The 21,845-nt window shown below is 37.7% G+C and overlaps 1 protein-coding gene across 1 annotated transcript in view; it reads right to left on the bottom strand.

The window, feature by feature from the left end:
- Window positions 1-20,880, bottom strand: part of PCSK1 (proprotein convertase subtilisin/kexin type 1) — a 51,070-nt gene extending 30,190 nt beyond the window's left edge. The window contains exons 1-5 of the mRNA XM_058171587.1: window positions 20,397-20,880; window positions 10,267-10,371; window positions 4,621-4,731; window positions 2,870-3,016; window positions 863-939 (exon numbers count right to left, since the gene is read on the bottom strand). Of these exons, the coding sequence (XP_058027570.1) occupies window positions 863-939; window positions 2,870-3,016; window positions 4,621-4,731; window positions 10,267-10,371; window positions 20,397-20,576 (620 nt within the window). The 5' untranslated portion in view covers window positions 20,577-20,880. The remainder of the gene's footprint in view (window positions 1-862; window positions 940-2,869; window positions 3,017-4,620; window positions 4,732-10,266; window positions 10,372-20,396) is intronic.
- Window positions 20,881-21,845: the final 965 nt, after the last annotated feature.

Below are 21,845 nucleotides of genomic sequence, written 5' to 3'. Positions count from 1 at the left end.
AACCATAACTAAATCCTCATTCTATTCAGGTTGCTTACTCCCAGCTAAATGTGCATTTGTCTCACAAATTTTACTTCAGGAGCGCTCATGATGGTGATCAAAAAAGACAGTAAGACAACCTGATCGCACAATTGAAGCCCATCCATTTTTAACATACGCAATTAATTTAGGGAGTTTTGGGGATTGTGTTATCAATTGGAAATGGGAATAAGTAAGTCTGTGTGTGTGTGTGTGTGTATAATTGGTTTATCCTATTGTTTCATCTAAATCATAACCAATCCAACATCTGAAAAAAACCTAACTGGTTCAGATTAGTCATCTGTATAATGAAGTGCCATGCACTTTAATAATAGAATCTCAAAATGTAGGCTTGTGTATTAACTGCATAAATGACATTTGAAAATTAATTTGGTGTTCACTGAAACTACCTATTCAACACTAGGACTACTAGGTAACACTAGCAGTAATGGATATTTTCACAAATCACATCTATATCAAGTCAAAACTAGATAAGGCAAGAGATCTTGTCCCACTGTAGTGAGAGTGTGGAAAATTAATATGGATATCTATCTCCCTTCATCTAGCAAATAGAAATATGATAGAGTGCAATCCTGAGCAAGGGAAAGTTATAAAAAGAAAGAAAGAATTCATGTCCCATCAGTATATAAATGTGATGTTGTATAGGCTTTACAGCAAAGGATGACAATAACAACTTTGTGGGTCTTTGTCTGCTACCGTTCTTAAAGTTTAGTACTGGCAGATAATATAAAGTGATAGTGAATATCATTGAAAATCACCCAGTAATTCCAGAAACAACTAGCAATATATATCAAAGAGCATATTAAAGTAGGTAATTACTTACTTATTTTCATTTGTAGGATCATATCTGGGAAATGGATCGTGATCATTGTCATTGAAATCATAACTTGCATCAGGATCCTAAATGTTAATCAAGAAAATAACTGTAACAACTGTAAACCAATAGGTGAAGCGACAGAGATAGGAATATAAAAAGAATCATAGCAATCCAGAATGGAAACTTATCTAGTCCCTCTCTTTGTTTCTTCAGTGGCCAACACAATGACTGTCTGAGATGCCAACAATTGCACATAACAACCTTGTTCCCCCATTAACTGGTATCAATAGCACAGGGGAGAAATTCAGCAGGTTCTGGAGAACTGGTAGCGGATATTTTGAGTAGTTCGGAGACCCGGCAACTATGGCTGGCCCCAGAATGGGGAGGGAATGGGGATTTTGCAGTATCCTTCCCCTGCCACACTCACCAAGCCACGTCCAAAGAACTGGTAGGGAAAATTTTTTGAATTTCACCCCTGCATAGCAGCATTTTCTCTCTTTTAAAAAGTCAATAATAGTTCATGTTTTATTTAGTTGTCATGTTTGAATTTCTCTACCCAATCATCATAGAGCATGTGATTTTTAACTCTTTTGAATTCTCCCCAGAATCTACAGACTAAGCTGACAAAGAATTCACTTGAAGGCACTCAATCATGTTTATTATTGAAAAGGAATATTTTTAAACTCCAAGAATCTAATCATGAAATTGGAAATGAAAAAATAATGATTACTACTTAAATATTAAACTCACATAGTTAAAGTAAATGTCTGTGTGATTCCATTCCAACCCATCATCAAGCACTGTTATGACAACTCCTTTCCCTGTGATGCCCTTTTGCCACACTGGAAGGACGTGGAGATCCAATTTGCGCAAAGATCGGTTGATTCTTGTATCTTGCTAGGAGAAACAAAAGACAATTATGAGCCAGCAGTGTGCAACAGCTGCTAAAAAAGCCAACACAGTTCTGGGCTGCATAAACAGAGGGATAGAATCAAGATCACGTGAAGTGTTAGTGCCACTTTATAATGCCTTGGTAAGGCCACACTTGGAATACTGCATTCAGTTTTGGTCGCCGCGATGTAAAAAAGATGCTGAGACTCTAGAAAGAGTGCAGAGAAGAGCAACAAAGATGATTAGGGGACTGGAGGCTAAAACATATGAAGAACGGTTGCAGGAACTGGGTATGTCTAGTTTAACAAAAAGAAGGACTAGGAGAGATATGATAGCAGTGTTCCAATATCTCAGGGGCTGCCACAAAAAAGAGGGAGTCAGGCTGTTCTCCAAAGCACCTGAGGGTAGAACAAGAAGCAATGGGTGGAAACTGATCAAGGAAAGAAGCAACTTAGAACTAAGGAGAAATTTCCTGACAGTTAGAACAATTAATAAGTGGAACGACTTGCCTGCAGAAGTTGTGAATGCTCCAACACTGGAAATTTTAAGAAAATGTTGGATAACCATCTGTCTGAGATGGTGTAGGGTTTCCTGCCTGGGCAGGGGGTTGGACTAGAAGGCCTCCAAGGTCCCTTCCAACTCTGTTGTTGTTGTTGTTATTTATTTATTTATGCATTGTGCAAATGTTACTAACTTGTTTTGCCTATAACACATTGTAAAAATTAATTAATTTTCTTACATATGCTGCAATCAAGTCTCTTTGAATGAATGAATGAATTAATGCACACTTGCTTCTGCATAGCTTTTGTTTATTTAATATTACATCAAGAAAAGCTACTTTTAAATATTGTTTACAGAGATACACTATTTTATTTTATTTATTAAATTTGCCACTGTTTATTTAGTTGTCATGTTTGAATTTCTCTACCCAATCATCATAGAGCATGTGATTTTTAACTCTTTTGAATTCTCCCCAGAATCTACAGACTAAGCTGACAAAGAATTCACTTGAAGGCACTCAATCATGTTTATTATTGAAAAGGAATATTTTTAAACTCCAAGAATCTAATCATGAAATTGGAAATGAAAAAATAATGATTACTACTTAAATATTAAACTCACATAGTTAAAGTAAATGTCTGTGTGATTCCATTCCAACCCATCATCAAGCACTGTTATGACAACTCCTTTCCCTGTGATGCCCTTTTGCCACACTGGAAGGACGTGGAGATCCAATTTGCGCAAAGATCGGTTGATTCTTGTATCTTGCTAGGAGAAACAAAAGACAATTATGAGCCAGCAGTGTGCAACAGCTGCTAAAAAAGCCAACACAGTTCTGGGCTGCATAAACAGAGGGATAGAATCAAGATCACGTGAAGTGTTAGTATCACTTTATAATGTCTTGGTAAGGCCACACTTGGAATACTGCATTCAGTTTTGGTCGCCACAATGTAAAAAAGATGCTGAGACTCTAGAAAGAGTGCAGAGAAGAGCAACAAAGATGATTAGGGGACTGGAGGCTAAAACATATGAAGAACGGTTGCAGGAACTGGGTATGTCTAGTTTAACAAAAAGAAGGACTAGGGGAGACATGATAGCAGTGTTCCAATATCTCAGGGGTTGCCACAAAGAAGAGGGAGTCAGGCTGTTCTCCAAAGCACCTGAGAGTAGAACAAGAAGCAATGGGTGGAAACTGATCAAGGAAAGAAGCAAATTAGAACTAAGGAGAAATTTCCTGACAGCTAGAACAATTAATAAGTGGAACAACTTGCTTGCAGAAGTTGTGAATGCTCCAACACAGGAAATTTTTAAGAAAATGTTGGATAACCATCTGTCTGAGATGGTGTAGGGTTTCCTGCCTGGGCAGGGGGTTGAACTAGAAGGCCTCCAAGGTCCCTTCCAACTCTGTTGTTGTTGTTGTTGTTATTATATTTATTTATGCATTGTGCAAATGTTACTAACTTGTTTTGCCTATAACACATTGTAAAAATTAATTAATTTTCTTACATATGCTGCAATCAAGTCTCTTTGAATGAATGAATGAATTAATGCACACTTGCTTCTGCATAGCTTTTGTTTATTTAATATTACATCAAGAAAAGCTACTTTTAAATATTGTTTACAGAGATACACTATTTTATTTTATTTATTAAATTTGCCACTTTTTATTTAGTTAGTATTGCTGAAAAAATAGCCTCTCCTTTACTGAAATTTTGTGTCAGTTCATATGGCACATATTTTCACATTGAAAAAAATATGGTTTATAAAATGTATTATATTATATTTGATTTTAGTTCAGTGTAAACATTTATACAATTGCATAGTAGTACTGTACACACTAGCTGTACCCAAATTCTTTTGCCTAGTATCGAAGATTATAAGAAATGAAATCTTAAATCAAGAGAGCACAAGATGGGAGAGAGCGGCTATATTTTATTACCAATTTCAATCTCTTAGAATCATCTTCTCTTAAAATTATTATTTGTTAGTAAAAAGGGGCTGAGTCACATTGTGACTGATTGATTAAAAAATGACATCACTTCATCATGTCCTTCCTTTCTTTTCATTTGAGATATACTTATCTTCTCCACTGAATTTTATAAAGCTTGTGCTCTTTTTCACAATTGCTACTTATCTCAAACTTTAATATATTTAGGCAAATTCAGTAAGAGAATTTTTCCACTAGAGAATAGTTTTGTGATCGTACAGTTTTCATCTCAAAATCATAAAACATGCTGCAGATGATTGTATATATCATAGTTTATAACCTAAAAGCCAACTTCTATTATTATACTTTGAATGATCTCCCAAATGAAGCAATGCTAAAAGATTCTTCAGACATATATGTTTTACATGTAGATTCAAATTCTTACCAGGTACCATTGTTGGCTCCACATTGGGTCATTGAATAGATTTTCTGCTGAGTCTCCAAATTCAAAACGCTTAGTTCGCTTTTTTTCATACTGTTGTTCTGCCCAAGTCACCTAAAATAGCATCAGATAGATAAAGAAATAGCTAGATAAGAAAATACTGGAGGTCCTTGTGTCTATAAATGCACACTGAAGTCTTGTTTATTCCATGTATAACCCACAGGCTTTCTAAGGAACTCAGAGCACCATTACTAGAATAATGGTTTTTCCTTAAAACAGATATGCTTATATATTATATAGTTATTTTCATGCTTGTGCTTATATATACTATTGTGACAAATAAATAAATAAATAAATAAAATAAAGATGCTAATTTTATTATTGTTACAGCTAAGAACCGTTTAAGATTTTCTGCTGTTTTAGCTATGGATGAGATGAAGATAGTATCATGGCAGAATAAAGATGCAGATAGATGCTCTATATAATCGACATATGGAGCAAGGCCATTAATATTACTAAATGGGTAAGCCTAAATTTTAAGACCTTTTGAAGAGTCTTAAAATTTGGGGAGTTTAAGGGACAAAATAGCCACTTCTTAGAATCCCTACCTCCCTCAGTGGAAAAATATGACTCTCAAAATGTTATGCCCATAAAATGCTGGAAGGATGTGGCCCATGAGCCATAGGTTACACACCCTTATGCTATGGGATGGGTATACAAGCTTTTGTTCTAATTTTTGTCTTCATGTGAATGCACCTGCATATTCATATATTGATGTGAATGATGGCTGAACATCTCATAGAGTACTGCTGGCTGTATTTCTGTGTCAGAGTATAATACTAGTTCCATTCCATGGATCATCTTTCATCTTCATCTGAGTGAAATATTAGCCTATATTTGCCGTACCATAAGTATTTATTGTGACCATTGTGATTTATTGTGATTTATTGTGAGAGCTGTATGCAATGAAATTTTGTTTTAATGTATGCCGATTAGTGTATATTTAAAGTGACAATGAAGTTATTCTAAGTCTATGTCTTCTAAGTCTAAGTCAGTCTTGTACACGTGTCTGATAAAACAGTTAAGAGATCTCCTCCTTTTGGTAGTAGTTTGTACTTGTTAGCAGTGTTAAATACCTATGTTTTTATAAGACTTTTTGCATAATACAGGCTGGTATTTCATCTGTTTTCATTTGAGTGACGGAGATTACAAATGCTTATTCCTCTTTTTGTTGTTACTTTGTGAGATCTTCTCCACACATGTCCTAATAGCATGTGTGGCCTTATTCAGGATGTTCTATGAATTTAACTATGATGGATGATTTCGAGACCACAGCATTAGGAAGAGAAGCTGCCTATATACAGATTTTTGATACCGTGAAAAATAACAAATAGTTAATGATTACTATGTTTATTAAATATTATCAGGTGCTCTTTGACAGGGACAGAAGGGTTGGTTGAGGGAATGTATTTCTCAAGTTTTTGTTTTTTAAATTGATTACCCCCTCAACCATAAATATTCTGTGTTCCATAATTTTGAGGAATCAATCTCCTTCATGCTCCTTCAATCTGGGGACAATAAAAGTGTATTATCCCTGAGTGTCTAACCAATTGCTGGGGTTTGCAGAACATATCTTCCTTATATTTAGGAGTGTGTCATGAAATTTGCCTAGGCCAGGGGTCTGCAAACTTGGCTCTTTTAAGACTTGTGGACTTCAACTCCTAGAGCTCCTCAGCCAAAACTGGCCAAGGAACTCTGGGAGTTGAAGTCCACAAGTCTTAAAAGAGCCAAGTTTGCAGACCCCTGGCCTAGGCAGTTGAACATTGGTTGGTTTTTCTCACTGTGAGCACCTGTTTGGCTTCTGCCCTATAAGTGAGGAAACAACTGCAGTTGTAAGACAGATACTAGAAGCAGAGTTGTTCTTTGCAGTTGACATGTTATCAGCATGACACTGTGACTGCATGTGATTGCAAACAAGTCACATTTAGTAAGTTCTTACTATGAGGTCATAACTAAAATAGAATAAGTACATGTGAGAAAGATACTACAGTCCAAAAGTGGAACATGTCTATATACTATTTACTGGCAGATTTTTTAAATTATACTGCTAATTTATCAGTCTTACTTTATTATTTTGGGAAATCAAATTCCTTTTTTATAATCCAGCCCTTTATTGTTAATTTTAAAAGGATAATAAAAGCCTGACAAGAAGGCACTATCTTTGATCCAGCAGTGATGATCCATAATCCAAGAATAAAAAATGAATGATACTGTCTTATTTTTAATCTGCCTTGTTTTTATTATAAAATGTATGTATTATATATGTACAATCTATGGGATTTCCCATTGTCAAGAATTTTGTCATGGGAAGTATGCTTTTTGTAATAACATTGTTTGGAACACAAATTTTGTACGCTTACAACATGGACCAGAAATCTAATATGGACTCTCTGTCTCTCTCCCATGGCTTTTGCTACCCAAGATTTTAACAGATTAACAGAGTTGGAAGGGACCTTATAGGTCATCTAGTCCAACCCCCGCCCGTCACTCAAGCAGGAATCCCTACACCATTTCTGACAAATGGCAGTCCAATCTTTTCTTGAAAGTCTCAAGTGATGAAGCTCCCACAACTTCCGAAGGCAAGCTGTTCCATTGGTGATTGTTCTGTCAGAAAGTTCCTCCTCATTTCTAGGTTGAATCTCTCCTTGGCCGGCTTCCATCCATTATTCCTTGTCTGCCCTTCAGGTGCTTTGGAAAACAGCTTGACCCCCATCCACTCTGTGGCAGCCGCTCAAGTATTGAAAGACGGCTATCATGTCTCTCCGGTCCTTCTCTTCAGTAGACTAGCCATGCCCAGTTCCTGCAACCGTTCTTCATATGTTTTAGTCTCCAGTCCCCTAATCATCCTAGTTGCTCTCCTCTGCACTTTTTCTAGAGTCTCAACATCTTTTTTATAGTGTGGTGACCAAAACTGGATGCAGTACTCTAGGTGTGGTCTTACTAGGGGTTTATAGAGTGGTATTAGTACCTCACTTGATCTTGATTGTATCCCTCCGTTAATGCAATTTAAAATTGCATTGGCTTTTTTAGCTGCCACTGCACACTGCTGGCTCATATTTAGCCGGTTGTCCACTAAAACTCCAAGATCCCTCTCATAGTCACTGCTATTAAGCCTGGTTTCCCTCAGTTCATACTTGTGCTTTTGGTTTTCCTTACCTAAGTGTAGGACTTTACTTTTCTCTACATTGAATTTCATTTTGTTAGACAGGGCCCAGTATTCAAGTCTGTCAAGATGAAGGATAAGAGAGTATCTCTTCAATCCATGTGCAGAAAATACTCATACTGTTCATCAGATCATATTTCTAAAGGCAGCAAGCTAGCTTAAGGATACAGTGCAGTTTTGACTATCCAGCAATATCCTCTAAATCCTAGCAATTACTTTTTCCTCACCTGCCCTGCAGCTACTGACATGCAAAGCAACTGCTACCTCATTCTGTCTCTTTCTAGGATCAGTCTTAACACTTCTACTTAGGAAAGATTTTCTCATTCAGGCCTTTAGCTGTTGCTGCTGTGATGGCAGGAATCAAAACCCACTTATTCTTCCGCCTGAAATGTTGCTAAGGCAGCATTTTAAGTTTTAGCAAGGCCAAATAAGATATATTCCTCAGCACAACTCTGGCCTGAAATTTGAAGTCCTAGTTTTAAATCTCGACGAAGTTGAAAGATATTTTTTTTTAAAAAATGAGATGAAGTAGAAAAGTACAGAGCCATATCTCTAATTGCATTGAAGAACAAGAATAATTGCATTAGCTAAGCTATTTTCATGAGGACATAACATGGCTTCTAATGGGCTTGGCTTGGGCAAATGATTATTTTTCTAGAGTAGGAGTATCATTCACGTGATGTTTCCTATTATGAATTAAATGCAGCAGAATCATCAAGAAATCTCAAAGACAGTGAGAAATTTAAACACCAGTGATGATCTAAGGCATCTTGTGCAGTACAAAAATGCTTCACATAATTGAAAATGTATTTTCTACAAAACAAATGATACAACTCATTAGGAACCCAGTGGTTAGAGAAACATCAAAGAAAATTTAGGGACAAGAATAAGACATAATGCATCAGACCTACAGTACATATCAATGGTGGTTTGACATTTTTGATTGGCACCCATTTTTCATAGTTTTTCAGCCCAGTCAAAGCAGAAATTACTGTGGCAATTTTTTTTTATTTTGTCACAACAGTATATATAAGCATAAGCATGAAATAACTATATGATATATAAGCATAAATTCTCAAATTCTGAAGCAATTATTTCCATAAGAGTGTGCATTTAGGAGTCAAGAGTCAAGCTTGACTTAAAGAAAGCTTTACACTTAGAAAAAATGATCCTTGTTTGGTAACTCTTTGCTTTTGAATTTAGCATTGTGAAACTAATTTTCTAGATTTTGGTCACCTTTCGAATGAATACAGATGATAATATCCCATAGAGCAAGAAACCACAGTGGGCATTCAATAACATTGCCTTCTGACTCACTATAATGCAAATACTCCCTACTCCAGATATGTGAATAACCTGTAAACCAGGTTTTAAGGCTTCTTTTTTGAAGGTATTCATTCTGAAACATGTATTTTCAATTGATGTTTTTCCAGTTAATTACTGCATATCGTGTTATTGCACGTACTGTTAGAAACAAATTTATTGTTAGATGAATAGGAATGCAGCAATTAGGGTGTGTCAAATTTGTCAACTTTCAATTTCCAAACATTAGGGGTGTTCAAAAGTTGTGACATGCCTTGGGAATTGTAAAGATAGTTTGGTTACTGTAATATAATTTAAAGATATTTAATTTAGAATTTAGTGCTTGGTAAGTACTACAGAAATGTTAAGTGTGGGTCAAGAATGAGGCAGGACTCCAAGCTCGATAACAATTTGTTTATTTCAAGCCTGTTCAGTAACAGATCAAGCTATTAAAGGGACACTCTTAAAAATTCCTTCTTAATCTTTAATTGAACCCTTTTGAAGTTTGCTGGACTAGCAACTTTGAAAATAGGGGTTGTTGTTCATCTGTGAAATATTAGTGAAATGTCTGCAAACGTCCTAATTCCTAAATTACAAGGATTTGAATAGTAAACACAAAATACGCTTTTAATGTCAGTTTCAGAAGATATAGTACTTATGTAAAACAAGAGATCCAGAAATAAATATGAGCAAATACGTAAATTAAGAAATGCCTTCTTTCTACTTGATTGTGCCTTTTGGAATTTCATGCGGTTGCTCAGTTCTTAAAGCCAACAGCTACAATTTCTTCATTTTAAGGTGTTGCTTTTCAAATAAAATATTCCAATGTGGTCTAGACTAAGATTTGATCAGCCTCAGGGTCAAAACAAGAAACCATATAAACATATTTTAAGATCTTTGGATAAAAATATGAAATATAAATATAATAATTATCAGAAATCCTTCAATTATTGAAGGATTATATCACATCATTTCCACAGAATTGGAAATAGCAAACTGGCAGGCAATCTCACATATAGTTATTTGGAGGTGAAAGTTTCTATATTGAGAAAGATTTACTCACTTAGAAGTGGGCTTAGAATTAACATTTAAAAGACACTATAAAGCATACATGTATTACTTACACGATCATCATCTGTCAGTTGTCTAGTGATATGAGAAGCACTTCGTCGAGATCTTCTAGGGTGGTTCTTATGTCTAAGTAGATAATGATTTTCCAGTACCCCAATCTGTAAAGTACAAAACAATTTTAAGATATTTTTCCCATAATGCACAACAACAGCAAGAAACAATCAAAACTGCCCAGAAATCCTTTTACTTTAAGAGCTGAAGCCATGCAGCAGTACACAATTGCCTAATAAAATGTCTTTTAAAAACAAAGGGTCAGGAAGCAGAATTATGTTCTACTAGTACTTTTAAATCTTGCATATGTTTGCATAAAAATGAAAGTGCATTGCTTATATTTAATGGTAACATACACCAAAGTGGAACATGTGGTTAAATTTATTTTAACAAGAAACAGAAACAAATAGGACATATTCCTCTATAGGAGCTTGCTGCTGTCCTCAGAATGACAAAAGTAGCATCAGGGTATTTATTGTAAGCTCCTTCCCTCTTTCATTAATTGCTCCCTCCTCTTTTCCCCCTTTCTCCATTGTCACCAAAATAGTTTCTAGCTACATTATGTAAGGACCTTCCTCCTGAAAAAGTTTGAGTATATTTTACTAGGTACCGTATTTTTGGGAGTATAAGACGCACCAAAATATAAGACGCACCTTAGTTTTTGGGGAGGAAAAGCTAATTGGCAAATCCGGTGGATGGATCAGCCTCCCAGAATACCCCAATCAGCTCTTCCAGAGGTGAATTTTAGCAACAGGTTCCTTGGTTGTGAGCTCTGTGCCTTGCTTTTTTTTTTTTTTTTTGCTTTTTTTCTGCCTCTGAAAGCCTCTGAAACAGCTTCAGAAAAAAAAAGCCTCTGAATCTCTGTTTGGGGGCTTTTTTTCTGAATCTCTGTTTGGGGGCTTCTTTTCTGAAGCTTCTTTTCTGATGCTTTTTTCAGCCTCTGAAACCTCTGTTTGAGAAGCTGGGGGGAGGGCTACATTCGGAGTATAAGACGCACCCAGATTTTCACCCTCTTTTTTGGGGAAAAAAGGTGCATCTTATACTCCGAAAAATACAGTACATTTTCTCAGTCCAAATTTCACAGAACAATCTTAATTATGTTCACTCAGGAATAAATCTCACTGATTTCAATACAGCTGATTTAGCTCCATTTCCCTCATGATCTGTCTATGTACACACATTACAAAAGTGGAGCGAAATTGTTGCTACTACCTATTAATGTTAATATTTTCTTAAAATTTCAATTATTACTATTTGTAGGCTTTTATCTGAAAATTTTGTTTATTTTTTTTATCATATCATATTAATTATTTCCACTAGTGAAAGTATTTTATTCTTAGATCTTTTTATTATTGTCAAATATAGAATATAGAAGTACGAAGAATTCATACATGCTCTTCAGTCCAATTTGCTGATACGAACAGGAAATCAAATTATAACAATCCCAACAGATGGTTTGCTGGTCTCTGCCTGAACATGTCCAACAAAGAAGAGCTAATCATCTTTTTTTATTAGTAGGAATTGGAATGGGCTTGTACACATTATAGTCTAAAACTATATGTCTCCCTTTTTTTCTTTTGCAGCCATGTCATACTGTCAGTTTGAATGCAGTATTCACTTTTTAATTTACTGTAGAACATAATGGAAATTCAGAATTGGTGTTTAGGATCTGGCAGTGTCTGGATGACATGAGACAAGCTCAATCCAAGCAAGATAAAATGACTTAATTTAGAAGTCTGTTAATTCAGGGACAGTATCAAATTTAGCTGTGAAAGGAATTGGCCCCATGTAGATTCTTGGCCATGGCCAAGAAGGCCTTTGCCCAACCAAACAGAAGGCCCTGAAGAAGACTATTCATACGCTTGTCATCTGTCATTTGGATCAATCTAATATACTTTGCTTGGAACTGCTCATAAAAAACACACATAAACTTCAACTAGATCAACAAGTGCTGGTCTTTCTGTTTATGGGAGAGCTTCCTTATTGCATTTTCTACTGTTGTAATTCAAATTCCAATGAACGCACAAATTCTAATTGTGCCTTTTATAATTTTGTCAACAATAAACTTAAAGACTCAAGATCCATCCCACCACTAAAAGATTCTAACAACAAAGAATGCAATGACGAAACAGTCAAAGCAAACCTGTTCAACATTTTCTTTGGTTCAGTTTTTGTTAACTCCGATAACACATATCCGACATTCCACAAACGAACAAGCAATGACTATGATGATTTAACTCATATAGATTTCACAGAAGACAACGTTGGAAAAGCTCTTCACAACTTAAAACCATCGCTTTCTATTGGACCCAATGGACTATGTGCATATTTCTTAAAAAAACTTTCCATTAATATAGCAGAACCCCTAAGTATTATCTTTGATAAAGCTTTCACTACCAGTTCTCTTCCCAAACTTTGGTCACTAGCCACAGTCATCCCTATCTTCAAAAAGGAGACCCCAGCTTAGTCGAAAACTACAGACCGATTTCCCTTTGCTGCGTCACCTGCAAATTCATGGAATCTATCATCAACCAATCCATTACCTCACACTTAGAAACTAACAACCTACTCTCCAACAAACAATTTGGTTTCAGGAAAAAATTATCATGTAACTTACAACTTCTCCATTGCAAAAACATATGGACTTCAAATCTCGATCAAGGCAAATCAATAGATGCAATCTACATAGACTTCTGCAAAGCTTTTGACTCAGTAGTACACGATAAACTTCTCCTAAAACTAACATCCTATGGCTCTCAGGACCCCTCCACAAATGGATATCTGCTTTTCTGTCTAACAGACAACAAGTGGTCAAAATTGGCAATGCTTTATCGAATCCTGTTCCTGTCAAGAGTGGCGTTCCTCAAGGCAGCGTCCTTGGACCAACACTCTTTATACTATACATAAATGATCATTGTGACCATATCTCAAGTAATTGTGTTCTCTTTGCTGATGCTGTCAAACTATTTAAAACCACAGACAATACTTCTATCATTCAAAACGACCTTGATCATCTATCCGCTTGGTCTAAAATTGGCAGCTCCAAATTTCAACCAGCAAATGCTCAGTCTTACATATAGGAAAAAGAACCCAAAACTAAGTACATACTAGATGGACATTACCTTACAGACGACCCCATCCCGTTAAAGACCTTGGAGTTTTCATGTCAAATGATCTAAGTGCCAAAGCCCACTGCAACTACATAGCAAAAAGCTCTAAGAGTTGTAAACCTAATTTTATGTAGCTTCTTTTCCAAAACACCACACTACTAACCAGAGCATATAAAACATTTGCTAGACCAATTCTAGAATACAACTCACCTGTTTGGAACCCTCACCACATCTCTGACATCAATACAATTGAACGTGTCCAGAAATATTTTACAAGAAGAGTTCTCCATTCCTCTGAAAACAACAAAATACCTTATCCCACCAGACTTGAAATCCTAGGCTTAGAAAACTTGGAACTCCGTCGCCTTCGACAAGACCTAAGTTTAACTCACAGAATCATCTATTGTAATGTCCTTCCTGTCAAAGACTACTTCAGCTTTAATTGCAATAATACAAGAGCAACCAATAGATTTAAACTTAATGTTAACCGCTTTAATCTAGATTGCAGAAAATATGACTTCTGTAACAGAATCATCAGTGCTTGGAATACTTTACCTGACTCTGTGGTCTCTTCCCATAATCCTAAAAGCTTTAACCAAAAACTTTCAACTATGGACCTCACCCCATTCCTAAGAGGACCATAAGGGGCGTGCATAAGCGCACAAACGTGCCTACCGTTCCTGTCCTATTGTTTTTCTTTTTTTCTTCCTATATATATATATGCTTATACCTCCTAACATTTACTCATATATATGTTTATATACTATATAATCTTTTTGTATGATGTTGTGACAAAATAAATAAATAAATAAAATAAATAAATTATGATTATCACCTATACAGTTAAGCACCTGGGTATCCATGAAATTGAGATAAATTCCATATGACTGCTGAAGATCTCCAGCTACCAGAGGTGAGAAAGCATTCTCGGGGTGGATTTTGTTCTTCTAAAAAGTTCTCCTTTTCCCACTCTTTGCCCTAAGTGAGCATTCACTTCCATTATTGTGGCTTTCCCAAAGCTTGTTAAAACATGCCTATTTTAGACACTGGTCAACTATGGCTCTTTGTGAAAGATGAATGATATAGTGTTTTAGAATGATGGATTTTTTACTATAATTGAAGGTATTCTTGCACTGATATCATATTATGTTTCTCTTTATGTTCTATCATCTATCTTTGTCTGTCTGTCTTCTATCATCTATCTTTGTTTATGTCTACTTATGTGTGAGCTATCATTTATATCTATATCTATCTATCTATCTATCTATCTATCTATCTATCTATCTATCTATCTATCTATCTATCATCTATCTATCCTATATCTATCTATCATATATGTCTGTCTGTCTGTCCGTCCATCCGTCCGTCTGTCAATCAATCAATCAATCAGTCAATCAATCGTCTACTGTATCTATCCAAACTTTGAGTTAGTCTAAATGGCTGGTGTCCACATGGGTAAGTTCATGATGTTTTCTGGACATTTTCAAGAGGTGCTTTGCCATTGTTACCTTTTCTTTAGGGCTGAGACAGTAACTGCGAAAAGTCAACATATCACATTTATGGCAGGACTAGAACTCACTGTCTCCTGGCTTTTAGCTCATTACCTTTAACTTCTGCATCAAACTTGATGTCAAAGTAATATTGAATAACAGAGAGTTGGAAGGCACTTGGAGGTCTTCTAGTCCTATCTCCTGCTCAAGCAGGAAACTCTATACCATTTCAAACAAATGGTTGTCCAATCTCTAATACTGAAATATATAAATATCAAAACAAGATTCTATTCAAACTTTTCTTCAAATCTACTATTACCAAGCTACAGCCTATCTCTGTGCATTTGATTTTGTTTCCTAAATTACTACCATAATTTTGCACTAAATTATGTTAAAGTTCATTGTGCTATTTTCATTTCATTATCTAAGCCTCCATTTCCCGATGTGATAAGAGAGGGTCCTTCCACTTCATCTTCTACTCCTCCTCTGCACCTGTGACCTATCACGTGATCTACTTTGGAGCACAGGTTTAATGCTGCTTCAAAAGAGTGCTAGACTCATATTTAGAAATTTCCTGACTGGCAGATTAAAGGTTCTGAGCAGTTCTGCACCTACCCCACCCCACCCCACCCCATCAAACTTTAAGGAGAGCAATTAGTAGCGGTTTTTCCTACCAGAGGGTAATGCTCAGTGGGATGGGAAACAAAACCAGGGAAATCTATCCATTTTACCTTTCTTAATTTCACTCATCAAAATTGCAAGAACACCACCACTCACTGCTCTAATTTCTGGGAGAGTGCAATTTACACTGGCATATTTTTCCACCATCTCCAGGACTTGAGGAGATTACATTACTGTAATCTGTGTCCTTAGTTCTTGGTTGTGCATTTCTTGTATCCTGTAATAATCTCTTCTCGTCCTCTTCCCAAATTAGTGATTTTAGGAAGCTTTATTCTTTGTGATATTAATAGAATTAATACATGAAATCTGAATACAATGTGTTTACTTCCTCTCATTTTCATCATCAGTTCACAATAACTAAATCTAAGAATAGCAAAAATGTATGGTAGAATTGTTCTAACTATTACCTATTGCTATAATTAAATGATCGGCTACTGTTATTTCTCCTGGTATGTTTTTCCATGAAATGTCTTTGCATTAATTCTTCAAGTCTTAAATAAATAGAATGGCAAATAATGGTTGCTTGTTCTGAAATCTTACTTTTACTATACAGTGATCAAATCCTTAATGTTTCCACAAGAAATTTACTTGTGGAATGTTGATTTCAATCTTACTATTACTTAAAAACATTTTGATAAAGAAGTATGTTTTCTTTCTTTTCCTCTGTATAAAAATCTCTTTATACACTGATGATGTTACCTTGTTTGGTAATGAAATGTCTGCCAGAAAACAACCAAGCTCAGAGAGCACCGGGGACCCACAGTTCAGCCCTGAGCTTCAAATATTCTTTTCTATCAGTTGTTTCTTTATTCAGTGCTTTTATACAGGAAATTTTAAAACGCATATTAGTGATTGAGTGATTTTACTTTCAGTTAAATAGCAATCTAGTTGGTCTACAGTCCGTTCGATATCAATTGTTTTACTGGAATTTTAATTGGGATAGGAAATGTGAGCTTCTGAAGATGCAGAAATTGATTGATTCAGATATGAAAGCAGAATGGCTGCTACTAAGAAAGAAATGTTTCTGTTTTGGTAGTAATAGTGTGTGTATATCTATGTATGTGCTCCATTCTATAGCTTTAAGTAATTAATCACCTGCATAAAATTGATGAGAATTAATAGTAAATATCATGCTATAGCACTTGCCTTGATAGCTCAGAGAAATATTCATAATTATTGGTTTTATTTTCCAAATAGTTTCTTCTCAATTTCACGTATTAAGGTATGATTTAGCTCTATAATGATGTGTGCCCTTCCTCTTCAAGTTCCATAAAAATTTCATTTTATTTAAAATCAAACAAAAATATTGAACAATAACAACAAATCATAAAAAGGCTATTAAAGAAACAAACACATTGGTTATGATCATAATGGGATCATGGATATACATGCAGGACTATAAATAAAGGTAGCTTGACATAAGCTCAGTGATAAATTAGATTTATGTTATATAGCATCTAAGATATTTGCATGGGAGAGGAATTAGATAATTGATATGACTGAAATTGTATCAGAAATTTTCTCAATAGAAAATAAGCGGATTTCATAAACATATATTTTATTTTTTCAAATCATATTCTCTTCTCTTCTTGTTTATGCTGGAGAAATGTACAAGTACTTGCAGATTTGTGGCATTATATAAATAAAATAAAAATGCATTATATAAATAAAAACATACATTTAAAGAAAAGTGTACAAAATGAGCAATGCATACTTTATTCTCTGTTTTCAAGAGAGAACGGGAGAGAGGGAGGGGGAGAAGTAGAGAGAGAGAGAGAGAATGTGTGTTTGATTCATAACATATACCGTGTTTCCCCAAAAATAAGACCCTGTCTTATATTTTTTTTGAACCCTGAAATAAGCGCTTGGACTTATTGCCATGCGTTCAAAAGCCCAGTTGGGCTTATTATCAGGGGATGTCTTATTTTGGGGAAAACAGGGTATTATAACGTATACAATGAACCAATTTTCAGAGATGAGGTCAGAATTCTAAATTTTAAATGAAATTTTATTGTGACAAGTGCTGATTACAGGTTCAAATTCAGTATTCTTTTTAAATAGGAGTATTGTTGAGCTTGTGAGTTAAATTTGCTAAAGAAGAAAACTGATGATGGGAGTATGCATAGCTACAATGGTTTGCCAATAGAATAGAATAGAATAGAATAGAATAGAATAGAATAGAATAGAATAGAATAGAATAGAATAGAATAGAATAGAATAGAATAGAATATTTTTATTTATAGACCGCCCTTCTCCCGAAGGACTCAGGGCGGTGTACAGCCAGGAATAAAATACAGAAAGAAAACAACAATACAAAACTAAAAACAACCCTTAAAAAACCTATTTGATATGGCTACTTATGGATAAAATATTACCCTCTAAAATTTACAAAAAATTTAAAACCCATAAAATCGATTTGATAATTTAAAATTTAAACGAGTCCAGCAAGACGAAATAAGTAGGTTTTAAGTTCGCGGCGGAAGGTCCTAAGGTCAGGTATCGGGAAACGGCCCAAGCTCTGTCAGGAACCTCTCAGGGTCCATCAAGCGCCTGGGACAGAACCAACGTATTGGTTCTGTTTCCCTGCAGCGGTGGGTAGCGGTCTGAAAGTCCAGACGAAGGAGAAAATGATCTGACCATGACAAAGGTTCAATAACTAAATCATTTAAAATCAGATCATTCAGCCACTGGCCAGAGATAAAAACCAAGTCTAGGGTGCCACCCCCAATGTGAGTAGGGCCATCAATTAATTGAGTCAGGTCCATGGCCGTCATGGAAGCCATGAACTCCCGAGCGATCGAGGATGCTGCGCCAGTTGATGGCAAGTTGAAATCCCCCATGACCAACAGTCTGGGGGTTGCCAACCCAGCCAGCAACTCCAACAGCTCGGTCAGGGCTGTTGTCATGCAGCAAGGAGCCAGGTACGTGATCAACAAGCCCACCTGAGTCCTACGACCCCACTTCACATAGAGGGTTTCACACCCAGCTATCTGAGGCACAGTGGTCTCCCTCGGTTCCAGACTCTCTAATAATAACCGCCACCCTGCCACCCCTACCTTGGGCCCTCGGCTGATGGAATGCTCGGAAACCTGGTGGGCACATCTCTATTAGGGGAACCCCCCCTTCAGTGCCCAACCAGGTTTCCGTAATGCCCAATAAATAGATTCTTGTGGAAGATTGCATAGTGGAATTAATTACAATTGACTAAATGCAATCTTTTTGTAGCAATTTATTATGCTCCATTATTTGAAAGATTAGCTTTAATATGGGTGATTCCTTAGTGGTATAGACTGATAGGCTGACATATCCATGGTTCTCCATGTATTGTTGAATTACAGTTTCCAGCACTGGGCATGTTGGCTTGATCACTCAACCAGCAGCTGTAGAAAGTAAGGTTCTCCATCTCTGTTATATAGATGAATATAGTCAGTAAATCTATAACATCCTTCATCTGATTTTTTTGTCTTTTCTTCTGTTTGTCTGCCTTGTTGCCAATGCAATTTTGACAGCATCCTGTGCTATATAACACAGTGAGCTGGTTCATCCCAGTCAGCAGTGAATCAGATCTTGCATACTTTTATTTGCCAAATAGCCATTTATAAACTGGCAAGGAGTCATTCACCATATACTTAACACCCTCCCTCCTTCCCTCTCTCTGTCTCTCTCTCTCTCTCACCACACACACTCACATGTTATGCATGTTATGTACCCACACCATAAAGCTTGGTTAAACAAGCAAAACAAGGTGATAAAAGAAAAGGAAACAGATGTTAGAGAGAGCTTACAGAGGAACAAAAATATAGTATAGAATATGGAGACTAGGGGTTACTAATTGTAGCTGTGCCTTTAGCCTCCTACATCTTGATCATTGTGCTTTTTTTCAAGTAAAGAGAGAAAATATTGTAACTTATTTTTGCCCAGACCTTCTGACTGGTGACTTCTTTACACAATCTCAAATGTCTGTTTTTTGGGATCTGTAGGGGTAGATCCCAACCCCCAAAATAGTCTCTTCTTTCGCTGTTATAACTAAACCCATCTAAACCCAACTCATCTGCAGGAGCTCAGGAACCCCAGCATTCAGAACTTCAGCGGTGGCATTTGGGCAGCTGAAAGGGTTAAGGCCAAGCCAAGTGGCGTTCCCAGAGGGCTTTCACCTAATTCCCTGCTTTGCAATTTCCAGCATCTGCTGCTGATCTTGCTCCATTCAGCACATGGGCTTCTGCGCAGGAGAACGGATCATATGCAACCCCGCTCAGCCTTGGTCCCCAAATCATCCCTTGCCTCCGCTGTCACGATTGGAATGGGCTGTTTTACCTTAGGGGTTATTCCGTGGGTTATTGGTCATAGCTGTTGTTTTAATCTGTGAAGCTGCTTGGAGTCACAGTTACGTGGTAACTGGCCAAATTAAAAACAAAATAAAGCCCATCTGTTCAAGGGGGAAACGCTGCAGGGGCAGGGTGACAGACAACCAGAGGCGACCATTCTAAAGACGGAAGATGGGGCAGAAGTGGGAAAGAACTCAAAAGTTTCTCATCAGGAGCGAGGAGCGAAAACTTGCTCCTTGTTCGTTTCGACAGCAGTACCGACGAGGAGGAAGGCACCTTTAAAGGCAGAGAATCTCTGGAAAAAGATTTGCAGGGAAAGGTGTGGAGCGCTCTTCCCAAATCAAAAGAGACAGCAGAGCAGTCCTTCACCAATTGCATCTCTTGCCAGTCACAGGATCCATTATCCGCCGTTTCTCATTCTCTTGGCTTCGGGAAAGAGGAAAGTTGCCCAACTTTTAAAAAAAAAGAAAAAGAAAAAGAAAAAAAGAAAGAAAGAAAAGAAAAAGAAAAGAAAAAAAGGTCTTACCTGTCCCAGAAGTTCGTAGTCCAGTTCGTCTGCTATGAGCCGCGCGGCTTCTAGACCTCCCGGGATCTCGGCAGCCCATTCATTGACAAACTGCCGCTCTGCCTTGGCCAGCTGGACCATCGTCCAGGCGCAGAGGAGAGCCCCGATCACGCCCTGCCCTGCCCGGCATCTCTTTTCCATGGCCCCGGCAGAGCGAAAGGGATACTTTCCCGGGAAGGTGGGGTGGGAGAAAGAGAGAGTAAACGAATGCTAGCGAATAGGAGGCAGCCGGAGAAGTCGGGAATCGTTGCTGGAGAAGGCGAGGAAAGTCCCTTCGGCTCTGGTTGCTACGGGAGAGGAAGGAGCGGGCAGTTGCTAAGAAAGTGCCTCGCCGCCGTCGCCTCCTTCGCTCTCTGCTCGTCTCATGCTGGAGCCGGGCTCGGAGCCGCCACGGCCAGAATGGGAATGAGCGCTTCCACGTCAAAAGGACGAAAGCGCTCCCTGACGTCAAATCTCCCGGCCTGGATTCTTGCTGGATGTTCCCGGGGGAGAGGAGGAGCGTGCCGGAGCGTTCGCCAACGCAGGCAGGGGGCTACGGGGCTGGGATCAAAATAATCCAGATAATACGTACAGCGCAGCCGAAGGGGCGGGGGGGGGGAGGGAGGGCGAGGAGCTGTCCGCGGTCCCGGCACCTTCCCCTCCGCCCTTGCCCTCCGCTTTTCTCCCCCATCCAAGCCGGCTTCCCAAACCTCTCGCCGACCGCCCAGCCAAGCTCGCCTCCGCTGGGAAACGGCTCGAGAGGGAATCCGTGCTAACCCCCTGGCTTTCCCCAACCGGTGCCATTCTCTCGGTCGGGCTGTGCAAAGCCTGCCATAAAGATCTTGATGAGTTGGAAGCCCCTGTGGTTTGGGGGGGGGGATGTCCCCAGATGTTGGAATCAACTGGATTGGGAGGGGGGGCAGTTGCGAGCGGGGTAAATTTCCAGAAGGCAACAAAAAGGGGTGGGTGCGTGTCAATAACATCTCTTCTTTAATTAAGAGTGCAAGTGAGCTACCCACGAGGATTCTCTCTCTCTCTCTCTCCCTCTCTCCTTCCCTCCCTCCCCCCTTCCTATTCAAGAGCTATATACATAGGTCTACTCCCTCCACAGCCGGTTTTAGAAAGATGCCGTCATGGATCAATAAAGATTGCTCCCGCTCCTACTGCTTAGGTAGGGAGCCCATTTCTGCACAGGGCAAAATAATGGAAATGTAGCCAAGCAGCGTGCATGATTGCCATCATTCCGTTTAATGGGATGAAACGGTGGGAAGGTGAAGAGGTGGATCCTTGCAGTTTACAACATATTGGTTTGTGGCTCGTAAGAGATTCCTTACCTTGTTGTTGCTTCAGTTTGGTTTCTTGGTTTACAAACATCTTGAATTTAATTTATCTGAGAAGGTTGGCTTTGTATAGTGAAGTTAAATGTTTTCA

This window comes from Ahaetulla prasina, chromosome 2 (genome assembly GCF_028640845.1).
Source record: "Ahaetulla prasina isolate Xishuangbanna chromosome 2, ASM2864084v1, whole genome shotgun sequence".
NCBI lineage: Eukaryota > Metazoa > Chordata > Lepidosauria > Squamata > Colubridae > Ahaetulla > Ahaetulla prasina.
Note: the sequence above shows the minus strand (reverse complement) of the source record. Positions and strands in the feature narration are given on the sequence as shown.